The sequence below is a fragment of the Panthera leo genome, chromosome F3, assembly GCF_018350215.1.
Source record: "Panthera leo isolate Ple1 chromosome F3, P.leo_Ple1_pat1.1, whole genome shotgun sequence".
In the NCBI taxonomy this organism is placed as follows: Eukaryota; Metazoa; Chordata; class Mammalia; order Carnivora; family Felidae; genus Panthera; species Panthera leo.
Window position 1 is genome coordinate 31,000,965 of NC_056696.1, and position 12,882 is coordinate 31,013,846.

The 12,882-nt window shown below is 35.9% G+C and overlaps 1 protein-coding gene and 1 pseudogene across 2 annotated transcripts in view; one reads left to right on the plus strand and one right to left on the minus strand.

The window, feature by feature from the left end:
* The first annotated feature begins 79 nt into the window (after positions 1-79).
* Positions 80-12,882, plus strand: part of NSL1 (NSL1 component of MIS12 kinetochore complex) — a 58,180-nt gene continuing 45,377 nt past the window's right edge. For both annotated transcript variants that reach the window (XR_006198959.1, XM_042925705.1), the window contains exons 1-4: positions 80-333; positions 3,769-3,844; positions 7,546-7,676; positions 9,253-9,307. Coding sequence is in view for 1 of the 2 variants with exons in the window: in XM_042925705.1 (XP_042781639.1) it covers positions 100-333; positions 3,769-3,844; positions 7,546-7,676; positions 9,253-9,307 (496 nt within the window). In the remaining variant the exon portion in view is untranslated. The remainder of the gene's footprint in view (positions 334-3,768; positions 3,845-7,545; positions 7,677-9,252; positions 9,308-12,882) is intronic.
* LOC122212502 lies at positions 8,677-8,772 on the minus strand (annotated as a pseudogene).

Here is a 12,882-nt window from a genome sequence, read left to right on the forward strand (position 1 = left end):
AGCGGCGGGTTGAGATTCCGGCCGGACGCGTGCTGCTTTCCCCAGTGAGACCCCGCCCTTCCGCTCCCAGAGTTCCCGCCCGCGATTCAAACAGGAGAAATGGCGCGGGCGTCTGTGTTGGTGGTCCCTTCTCCTCCGAGGGACGTGGAGACAGTGGCCGGGGCGGACGACGGGGCATCGGTCGCCGCCACCTCCCGAGAGGACTTCCGGGTGCGCTGCACCTCGAAGCGGGCCGTGACGGAAATGCTAGAACTGTGCGGCCGCGTCGTGGAAAAGCTGGGGGACGCGCTGCCAGAGGAGATTCGGGAGCCTGCGCTGCGAGATGTGCAGTGGGTACGGGCCCAGTAGCCATCTCTTGTCTTATCATTCCCTTAACCCGCACCGTCTGAGGGCTCAGAAGGGGCCTACGCCGGGCTTCGCAAAGTTAGCGGTGCCGCCCGCTCGCATAGAAGCGGCCCGAGAAACGCAAGGGGACGAGATAGATGCTAGTGTCAGCCGGGTATCGTTAATCGCTTAGGGCCGGCGCTGTCCAGTAGAAAAATACGAGGAGCTATGTATGTAACTTGAAATTAAAGGAAGGAAAAATAGGTGAAATTAACTTTAATGATATGTTTCATTTAGCGCGCTCTGTCTGTATCCAAGATACCGTTTTAACTTGTGATAATAGAAAATGAACGAGAAATTTCATATTCTTTTGGTAGTACTAAACTTTCCAAATCTGGTGTCTTACATTTAAAGCTCATCTCCTTTCGGACTAGCCACATTTTAAGGCCTCAATAACCACAAAGTGGCAGATGGCTCCCCTATTGGACAGTGCAGACATAGACTCCTGGAAAGGGTAATCCTGGAAATCAGTCAGTCACTAAACTAGGTCTTTCCATTTCCCTGTTTCAGAACTTCATGTAAAGTCCGGGAAAACATTTTCTCTGTAAAGTCTAAAGTAGATAAGGAAGGGGTCTTGATTATAAACTTCAGTGGCCCTCAAAACATTTCCCCTTCCTTTCTCATATTTTGCAAAGCCCTGAAGAAGCTTTTTTTGGGGGGGGAAAGACACAACAGATAGAGGGATTGATACCACCTGTCTTCAGGAAGCACACAGTCTATCTGTTGGGGGGAAAAAGTTCAAAAACTCATTCACACTCTGTGAATGACCACAGTGCAAAAAATTAAAAAAAAAAAAAAAAAAAGGTTAAATGGAAGAAGGAAGGAACAGTGCCTGGGTAGTGATTCTGTGTTCCAGTTTTGTGTAGAGTAATTCTGCTACTACCTTCTTGCAAGCAAGGGAACAATAATAGAGACATACCTCAGGACCTTTTTAGTAGTTTTTGGGGAAAGACTGTTTCATTGCATAATGATCTTAGAATTTGTCCCTTTCTAGGAAGTGCTAATGTACTTAGAACATTTACTTTACAGAAAAAAAGGAGCTTGGCTTAACCTATCATACCTTATTTAACGGATGATTAAGTGAATTAGAAGATAAAGATTTGAAGACTTAAACTACCAAGGAATTTATTGTGTTTTATATTAAGAGCAGGTAAAAGGCAGAGGCTTAAGTATGCTGACATATCTCTTTAGCTAAAACCACATAATGTAGTAATGGAAATTCGAAAAAAAAATTGGATTGGGGCAACCAGGTAGCTGTCAGTCAAGCTTCTGACACTTGATTTCTGCTCCTGTCACAATTTCAGGGCTTGCAAGTTCGAACACTGCACCAGGCCCTGTGCTGACAATGCAGACCCTGCTTGGGATTCTTTCTCCCTCTCTCTGTCCCTCCCTCGCTTACACTCTCTCTCTCAAATAAACTTTAAAAAAGATTAGATTGATATGATTTTGCAGTGAAATGTATCACAGTTTGTGTTCTGAGATAATCTTTGAATGACCATGTATAAAGTAAGGATTTTAATTTATAAAATCTTTAAAGTGTATTTAACCCATAATTATCAGTCATTATTTGATTTATGCTTATTTTTACTCATACAAAATGTGTAAAATACATTCTCATAGTAACAAACAGCATAAAACAAAAGTCTGAATTCCTTTCCCCTATCCCTCTTCCTTCCTGGAAGTAACTTACTATTATGGAAGGCCTGGAGGGTGTAATCCTTCTATACTGCCCCCCCCCCCTTTTTTTGTTAATATTTGTTTACTTTTGAGAGAGGGAGAGAGAGAATCCCAGCAGGCTCCACACTTTGGGCACAGAGCTCTTTGGGGTCTGGATCTCACAATGGTGGAATCATGATCTGGCCCCAAATCAGGAGGCAGACGCTTAACTGACTGAGCCACCCAGGCACCCCGTCTGTACCTTTTTATGGTTTTACATCTCTCTCTCTCTCTTTGTTGTTTTAGTTTTTTGTTTTTTACGTTAATAGTGTCATGCTAATGTAGCAGGTTAGCTTTTTTTTTTTCTATCAAATATGTCTTTATTATTTGGCAATGGTTTTTAGAGATATACTTCATTCTTTTTAAGTGTTGCATGATATGGATATAGTATATTTAACCATTTTCCAAATTGTGATTTAGATTTTATTTTCCCCTCAATGTTTCACAATTTCAAATAGTGCTTTAATAAATATTTCTAATGCATTTTTTATGTTTTTTGGGAATAGTTCTTTAGGATACTTTGCTAGAAGTGAAATTGTTAGGTAATAGGGAGTGTGCATTTAAAATTTTAATGGTACTATCAAATTCCTTTAGTCCTTTATTTTTTAATGTACACATTTTTAACCTTAGAAAAAACAGACTAGTACAGTGGACACCCTTGTATCCATCACCAAATTTAACAGTTACCAAAATCTTGTTCCACTTCCTATTTTATTTATTTATTTTTTAAGTAGTTTCCACACCCAAAGTGGGGCTGGAACTCACAACCCTGAGATCAGGAGTCACATGCTCTATAGTCACATGAGCCAGCCAGGTGCCCCATTACACTTCCTATTTTATTTTACTTTTTATTATTTAAAAAAAATTGTTTTTTAAGTTTATTTATTTATTTTGAGAGGGGAATATCAGCAGGGGCTGAGAGAGAATCCAAGCAGGCTCTGCACGGTCAGCAAGGAGCCCGATGGGCTCAAACTCACAAACTGCAAGATCATGACCTGAGTGGAAATCAAGAGTCAACTGACTGAGCCACCCAGGTGCCCCTACACTTCCTATTTTATTTTATTTTTGTATATTTGTTTTTAAATGTTTATTTATTTTGAGAGAAAGAGAGAGCATGTGTGCAAGCATGAGAGGGATAGGGAAAGAGGGGGACAGAGGATCCAAAGCAGGCTGTGTGCTGACAGCAGAGAGCCTGACATGGGGCTCTAACTCACCAGTTGTGAGATCTTGACCCTAGTCAAAGTCAGATGCTCAACCAACTGGCCACCCAGGTGCCTCTACACTTCCTAATTTAAAGCAAACTCCAGATCTCATGCCATTTCATCTCTGTATATCTCAGTGTACATCTCTAAAAAATAGAGTCCTTTATGAAGTAGAAATTAATTTCACTATCTTTTAAGCATTTCTTCCCTGTTGTTAACACCGACGCTCATTTAGCAGCGTATGTAGGTAGTGCTTATACCTTTGAGATTCAACTGACTCTAAATCAGAGTTAAAATGTAGAAAGAATCAATGACTGATGGAATAGTACTTAATTGAAAAGAATATACTAATAAGCTAATGTACTTTTCTTGATATTTACAAATCTGAAATTCTTATTTTGAAAAATGTTTTAATTCAATATTTAAAGTTATTTTTAGTGACTTGAGTATTGTGAATTTATTTCAGACCTTTGAATCAGCTGTGCAAGAGAATGTCAGCATTAATGGGCAAGCATGGCAGGAAGCTTCAGATAGTTTTATGGGTATGTGTATTAACTTCTTCCTTGTGTCATTTCTGAGTTATTTTTGTAGCTAACTTTATTTCAGATGCTAATTTTAATCCCCATTTTCAGTGTCCCATTTAAAAAATTTCCTTCACTAGGGGGATGGGGGAAGGAAATGAATCTAAAAGACTATGGAAGCCATAAATCTGAAGCAAACAATACAGTAGGTACCTTGATTCTATATATATGCTATCTGGCATTCTCAAGAAGAATCTGATTAATCTTTGAAAGTACCCTTGTTAGTAGTTTACTGGAAAATACTGTACGACTATCTCCAGACAAAAAAAAAAAAAAAACAGGCCCAGAGAATTTCTGTGATTAAGACCTTATAAATCAAGTTGTAGTTTTACAGGCGATCCTTAGAGTAGATAGTGAAGGACCCTTAGAAGTATGAAGTTAAATTACAAGAGTACCATGTAAAGTATGAGGTAAATATATGGAGAAACCTCCTTAAAGACAGATTATTTTCTTCAAAGAAGATTTGATTGTACTAACGATTTTGACATATCTGAAGAAATCAAAGTTCTAATAGAAAGTGCTCAGTGTAGGAAGGACAAAATTAGTAGAAAAGGAATGATCTATGTGGGAAGAGAGGCAGAATTTTCCAACAATGTCTGAGAGAAGGACTACCCTGACAAGAGGGTCAGAGTGTCTTGTCTTTCCCCATAGTGATGTTAGAGATGCTGACCAGCATAACTTGGTATCACTGCTTGATATCACTTGATCCAGTTATACTCTTGAGCTGATTGCAAGCCCATCAAGTAACCTCTGTGGTTATAATTTTTCTTCTCAACGTTAAGATAATACTTTGCCCAGAAAATTTCATGTCTAATCCTTGGGATTATTATAGTTATCTCTTCAGAGTCACCGATGTTCACTTTCTGGTTTATATGTTAAAATGGTAAAAGCAGTAACATTAGATTTCTCAAATATCAGAGTGATTGCCAGTTAGTAGGGGAGAGGAGGTGTATCACAATCACCTAAGAGAATTTTCAAACTACACAGCCTTTACTGTATCTTTATCTGACTCATGTTCTGTGAAGTCACTTTGGAATTGCTTTATTGTTTGCTCCAGGCTGCCTTTAGCAATATGATTCATCAATTTATAGATTAAGATATGTATTTTCTAATAAATTGGCAGCCTAACTGGAGTATGATTATTCTTTGTTCCTTTTCCTCCTTATAACTGTGAGGGGAAATAGTTGAGAATACTACAATTTTACCTTCTTTCATGGGCACTTGATAACACCAGGCATTATACCAAATTCTAGGTCGTAGATGAGAATACCTGGTCCTTACCATTTAGGAATTCATTGTTAATGGAAGGAAATGGACGAAGAATTACTATACTGTTTGGGAAGGGGGAGAAGACCTAACAGAGTGGATTGTTATTAAATTAAATGCATTTAATAAATGACGGCATGCTGGATGAAAAGGAGGAAGGACATTTGAAGCAAAGAAAACAGCATACGCAAAGGCACAAAGGAGTGATATGTTTGGAAAATACCAAAAATGAATTGGGGAAACTAATGGCAGATGTGGCCAGATAGATAAATTTGGGCCATATCACAAAGAGCCCTGAGAGTTTGCTGAGAAATTTGCATTTTATCCTGTAGGAAATGGAAAACCAGTGGAGATTTTTAAAGTAGAATTTACATGAAAAGCTTTGTGTTTTAGAAAGCTACCTGCCCGCTGTGTAGGGGTTGGATTGGAGAAGAGAGAAATTCAAGGCAGGCTGATCTTAGGGAAGTTATTACAGTAGTACAGTAAAAGGTTGTGAAGACTTGCCCTAAGTAGGAAAGGAGAGAAAAGGGTTCAAGGGATATTCAGCAGATAGAATTAAAAGGATTTGTATCTGATCTAATACACAGAAGCAGTAAGTAAATTTCACAAAGGAGAGGGTTTTTTTGTCTGTTTTGTTCGCGGGGATCATTTTAGAAATGAGTGGAGAAATGAAAGAATGAATGAATATACAAGTGAAATCAACCTTCTCGTTTCCTCTGTAACTACCCTGAAAGGACTTGATTTTAGGTTTGACCAGGTACATTTAAGAATTAAAGTGTAAGTTCCTTGAGAGCAGGGGCTATATTTATTTTTCTTATCACTATATTTCCAACACTTAGCTTGGCACATAGTAGGTACCTAGTAAATACTTGTTACCTTGGGTGACAAAATCCTCCCTCCTCAAATTGTTTATACATTTCAGTTTTGTAGCTTTATCATTAGGTGGCGCTGAGAAACCACTTTCCTCCTACATACAAGATTTAGCTGGGGGACTTTTTTTTAACTGTGAAATAGTACTTTATTATTTCAGGCTAATGATTGAACTTTTTAAGTGGATAAATTAAAATTTAGGGAGGGCTGCCCACTTAAGTGAGTATTCAAAGTAAGCAATGGCTGATTTTCTCATAATACTCTCAAAAGAAGTAATTTAGTTGGACTTAATGAGTATTTGTTACATGAATGAGAGATACCTGATATAGGTCATTAATCTTTACCCAGTATGTATATATATATGCTGATATATATCAACAATGTTTGGAAATGTTTCCAAAAATATGTATATTACTATTTCAGACTTCTTAAGGAAGTTTCTACTCAATAAAATAGATACATTTCCAGCATAGACTTTGATACAGCAGAACACATGTGCTGTGAGGCCAGTTAAGCCAATGGCCTAGCTCTTTAGTATTTTTAACTACTTATTCTTTAAGATGATTTTCAAAATAAGGTTGATGTACCATCTGCATTCATTTCATCTGGGGTGTCTAATTTTGGGGCTCCATTTCAGAGGCCTTTGTTGAATCAAAATTTCTGTACTTCTGACAAGGTCCCCATGTGATTTTTCATTCTGCTGAAGTTTGAGAGTCACTATTTTAAAACAGGAAAGCAATGGATAACATAGTTTTAGCTAAATCAAAGAAATTCTAAAGTCACTGTGTCTCTTACTTTTTCTTACTATTTATCCAGTTGTGTCTATTTCAGATTTACCAACTCTATGCTACTGTCACAGCTTTGGTGCAGCACACAATAAACTCAAAACATGTTAGGAACTGTGACATTAAATGCCCTTTACAGTCTAGTTCTTTTGTAATTATATCATCCTTCTTTCCTTATGCTTTATCCTGCAGCCATTTAGAACTTTTAGAACAGTTTCCCCAAAACTCTTATGATCTTGCAAATATAGTTTCCTCTGACTAAAATGCTTCTCTCTGTATTTTTTCCTACATTTTTTTTAATCTAATGGATTTACATTTAGATTTCAAGGCTCAGCTCAAATGTTACTTTCAGTTTAAAGTCTTAAATTCCCCAAGCAGAGTTAGTGTTCCATTGTTCTGTGTCTGAATAGCATTTTGTTCATACCTCTGTTGAATTTATCAAGTTGTTTTGTAGTTTCCTGTTTCTTCCAGTGAACTGTGATCCCTTAGAGAGCAGGGATCACGTTATAGTCATCTTTGTATTTTTCTGATTTAGGCCTAGCTTCCCATAGGTGCTCAGTAATTGATTTTTCAATGAGTAAATGAATTAATCACCAAAGTGGGGGCATACATTAACTTACCATATTTGTTTTTCTTAATTATTTTTTGTTTTCTAAATTTAGCTTATCTGTATTACATTACTATATAGACTATAACCAATGTATTTTAAGAAAATTTTTAATATTTTTTCTCTTGAAATAGATTCTGATATCAAAGTACTTGAAGATCAGTTTGATGAAATCATAGTAGATATAGCCACAAAACGTAAGCAGTATCCCAGAAAGATCCTTGAATGTGTCATCAAAACCATAAAAGCAAAACAAGAAATTCTGGTAAGATGATTTATCTTTGAGAGAGTAAATTTTGTGTCATGTCTATTTTACTATAATAAAAAAATTAAAGTATAAGATCTATGTGGCATAAATGACATTTTGTTTTCTTTGCCTTTTCTTCCTCAATTACTACTGTTTGTCTCTTGCAAGATTTTTTCCTATTCTAAGTCATACTAGATTTTAAACACAGCTGGTTTTAAAATAGAATTTGAAGATGAAAGACTGACAATGACTTTACAATTCTGAGACCAAGAAGGCAAAATAAATTTATCTTTTAAGCCTTTTCTTTCTGTGTGTCATTTGTGTTTGCATATTATTTGTGTATGTTTATATATTTTGGAAGACCCTTTAGTTAAACTGATGATGAAGGTTGAGTACCTGTTCATAACACCGAAATTTGCTTTATGAATTGTGTGTAATTTGTTTTGCTCCAAAAGTCATGATGGGACGAGGGTAGGTTTGCTGGGCATGCCATTGCCTCTGGAGTGAGAAATACGTGTTGCTTTAGATTATGTTATACTGTTTGTCATTAATTTTTGAAATTAGCATACTTTCACGTATAAATCTTCTTGTTGCTTTTTTTGTCAGGAATTGTTTTAGACAGTAAAGATGGTTACTTTACCTAAAACTTTTAGTCATTATTCCATGAGAAAAAATATAAGCAGAATTTTTCATTTATTTTCTGCCATAACAGTTCTCAAAGAAATACCCTACTCCATTCCCCCCCACTGCTTTTTAGTGTTTCCTAGGGAAAACATTCAAAATGTATTTACTTTCTCTCTCCCTACTACTACCCTCTTCTTTCCTGGAAAGAAACCTAGTAATCAGTATTGCATAAAAGAGAGAAAGTTAGCAGGCCTGGGTGAAATGGAAGTTTAAAAACTGATGAAAAATGGATGGATGGGGTAAGGATACTAAAGACAGCTCTTTTAGAAAACATTTTTGTCTCCTGCTGGCTTTGGACAGGAGTAAGGCGGAACATTTTCCTTTTTCTTTTTGCTGAATTGTGGATCCTGTTCCGTGTCATCCTTGTGCAAGGGCCGTGCTAGTTTTCTGTACTGTTCCAGTTTTAGTATATGTGCTGCCGAAGCCAGCAGGTGGGTCCTGTTTCTGTACTTCCGCTCTTAGCAGTCCCAGCGTATCAAAAGGTGTGTAGGCTTTAGTGTGCTGACATGGTAGCGTGAAACAGAGTTGCCGTGGACGTAGGAGCTCTGAGTCCCAGACGCCTTAAAAGGAACTTTTGAAAAACAGTCTGTACGTAATTTGGAGACTACCTTGTCCTTTAAATTCAAAATCCAGTCTCTGTGCCTTTAATTTGCTTGTTCGCTTTTCTTCAGCGTTTTTAATGGTGCTATTTCTTAGTGTACGCAGTAGGTGGCACTACTGTAAAAGACTTAGTTTGTAATTCAGACTCACTTTGAACTTTTCGCCTCTCCAGCACATTTCAGCATCTCTCCCCGCCTCCAAAAAAAAGAAGGATTCTACTGACTAATAGTATATGTGCTTACATTAGCTGAAGGAAATGTTTATATGAAGGATTAAACGATTAAATCTGTTTAATTTATATTGTGTTTAGAAGCAGTACCACCCTGTTGTACATCCATTGGACCTAAAATATGACCCTGATCCAGGTGAGTCAGTGTTCATTTGTGGTACAAGTGAAGCATCGCTTGTAATTTTTATGAGTCCCTGATACTCTTTTAAAGGTGTCAGCGTGAAGGGTATCTTCCCTTTGATGCTCTCACTACCAGTCATTTGTGTTTAGCTCTTCACCTAAGATTATGAGAACTTGCTCCAAACATACTGACTCAGGATCTCCAGGAGTATCTGAATTTGTGTCTGAATTTGTATAAAGCTCTCCCTTGACCTAGACTATTATAAAACCTTTTCAATCTCTAACTTCTATTGTAATACCCTCCCATTTCTAGCTGCTACTGTACTATCCATTCTTTGAATTACAGCTAAAGTTATACTATTAAAGTTTCGTAGTGTCACTTCCCACGGTGATAACCATCATTGGTTTCTCATCATTTACAAAATAAAATCCAATAAAAATCTAATGTTGAACTTAAGAGATATGCATACTTGATATACCTTTGAACTCAACTCTGTTTCCATTTAGATGCATCCTTTAAAACACAGAGAAATAAAATTGATACAAATTTATGTAAATTTAGCAATAGAATTTGCATTGCTAAACATGTGGATCTATATATTTTTTTAAATGCTCTATTCTTACATTTAAAAATTTGAAAAGATTTTCCTAAGAGACCTTTTGGTATTTTCCTTTGGCACTCAGAAGTACCATTTCTGAACTATTAGAAAAACAGTTAAGACCTTGATTTATTTGTATGGGCTATTTATACTTACGGCTTTGAGTAGTTAATCTTTGTCAAATTGTGCACTACTTTCTAACATGTCCCCTACCGCTCCTAAACCTCCTAAAGCCAATGAGATAAACCAAGAAGGGGATGTACAAGTGTAAAGATACTCTGAAGTTTGTTAAAATCACAGCATTCACTGTGTTTGACAAATAAAAATTAACCTGGGACCTAATGCTTAATTGTCATGCTCACTAAAAAGGGGAAGTTGCCAAAATGCAGTGGTTGACATATGCTTGTTTTGAACAACATAAAAATAATAATTGATACTCGTGGTATCATAATTACCCAAGTATTACTTTTTTTTTTTTTTTTAATGTAAACTCTGTGCTTAACATGGGGCTCAAACTTAGACCCCAAGATCAGGAGTCACATGTTCTACTGACTGAGCCCCCCAAGTATTACTTTTTAGATATAGTTAATTTTCCTCTGAAGAAATTTCCAACCTTTTATCTTAAGAGGGAAAACAAATTTACTTAAATGATCTTTTGAAGGTCTATGTGATTTTATTCCTACCATTCCAGTTATGTAGTAATAGTGGAAAATATCCTCTGTATCATATGATTCTGACTTCAGAATTAAGCAGAGGAATAATTAGAATCTGTGTTTTGGATAAATTTTGAGATTTTGTCATTCTACATTTTCATAATGTTTATAAACTTAGAATAGCATAAGTTCTTTAAGCATAGCAGAATTAACTTACAGTTTTATTAACTGTATATTTTGGGGCAAGTCCCTTGATTTCTTTAACCTCAGTTTCTTTATGGTGAGTTCTGCATTTGGAGCCTGATGCTTTAGGTGTTAATCCCAGCTCTGTCACTAAATATTATAGCATTGTTCTGCCTATATTATAGCATTGTTCTGCCTACTTATTGAGGTTGTATTACCAATCACAAGAGATGAGGAGTTCTATAATATAGAACTAAAATACATAAGTACAAGTTTGTAAAGAAATACGATATAATAATAACCTTATTATAAATCCCATCATTTATAGTGGCATACCTTATGATACTGTGTAGCTTATAATACATCAAACTGGTAAAATCATGCAAAATTAATTAAAATGGCTTAGCAGGAAAATAGAAAGCATAAATTTGTATAGAACCTAAAAGTCTGAATAAGCTTCATGGGAAAACTTTTATGGGAACTTCTTGAAAGTTTTTTTCTTTTTGTTAGAGTATTAAATGATACTAAATTTATTTGAAAGCTGACTTTTTTTTTAAAGTTTATTTATTTTGAGAGAGAGAATGTGAGTAGGGGAAGGGCAGAGAAAGGGAGAGAAGGGGAAAATCCCAAGCAGACTCTGTACTGTCAGTACAGAGCCTGATGCAGGGCTCAAACTCACAAACTAAGAGATATGACCTGAGCCAAACTTGACAGTCGGACCCTTAACTGACTGAGCCACCCAAATACCCTGGGAAGAGTTGATTTTTTAAAAATTCTTGAAATATTTCGAACATATAGAAAATATGGAATATAACATAACGAACATCTTTGTTGCTACCACCCATATTTAAGGGCTGTTCACATTTTTGCCAAATTTGTTTCAGACCTTTTTAGAAACTAAAAGCTATGGATATAGTTGAAATGTTCTCTTTACTCCCTCATCATCCTATCCTGCCTTCCTCTTACTTTAGAAGTAATCACTATCTTCATGCTGAGTGGCTCTTTCCTATCTGTATTTTTATGCTTTTACTTTATGGATGTGTAACCATAAATAATATGTGGCATTTGTTTTTAAATTTTTATATAAATTATATCATACTGATCATATTCTGTAACTTTTCCCCTCTTGACATTGTACATATTCTTGCCCATATTTTGCTAATAATTGTTACTGTAAAGCCTTCTATATGTGTGTATATATATATATATATGTATATGTATATATATTATATGTATATGTATATTTGTATATCTGATATATACATATATACACATATACACATATTTAAAATTTTTTTTTTGCCAATTTGATAGGCATTCAATAGTAAAGGTTGAGTATACTTTCTTATGTTTCCTACAGTTTCTTCTGTGAGTTGCCTCTATTTATATTCTTTGCCCATTTTTCTGTTGAGTTGTTTGAGCTTTTCTTATTCACTTCTAAGAGTCATACATACAGACACATATCCATACACATGTACACATATTCTGGATTGTTTGGTTATAAACACTGTAAATACTTGCTCTCAATTTTTGGCTTGTCTTTCAACTTTATTTATAATGACCTTATATGTAAATTTTAATGTAATCAGATTTACCAGGTTTTTCCCCTTATAATTTGTTCTTTGAGTGTCTTTAAGAAATCCTCTACCCAAGTGACATAAAGGTCCTTTGATATTTATTGTTTCGCTTATCAAGTTTAGGTCTTGTATCCATCTGAATTTTTTTTTTTAGGAAGGAATTTAATTCTGATAGCCAGTTGTCCCAGCATCATTTATTGAATAATAGTTCCCCCCACCCCATCTTTTCTCCACTGCTTTGTAATGTCACACTCTAATATGCTAAGTTTCCATATATTTGGGGTTCTTTTCTGGACCCTTTTTTTTTTTTTTTTTAGAGAGAGAGTGTGTGTGCAAGCAGGGGAGGGGCAGAGAGAGAGAGAGAGAGAGGGAGAGAGAGAGAATCCCAAGCAGACTCCATGCTCAGTTCACAGAACCCAACATGGGGCTCAAACTCACGAACCGTGAGATCATGACCTGAACTGAAATCAAGAGTTGATAACTGGTAACATTTTGGGATTACATATTATAATTGAATATTGCTAATGTTTAAGAACACCATTGATTTTTATTGTTGAACTCTTATTAGTTCTAATGGTT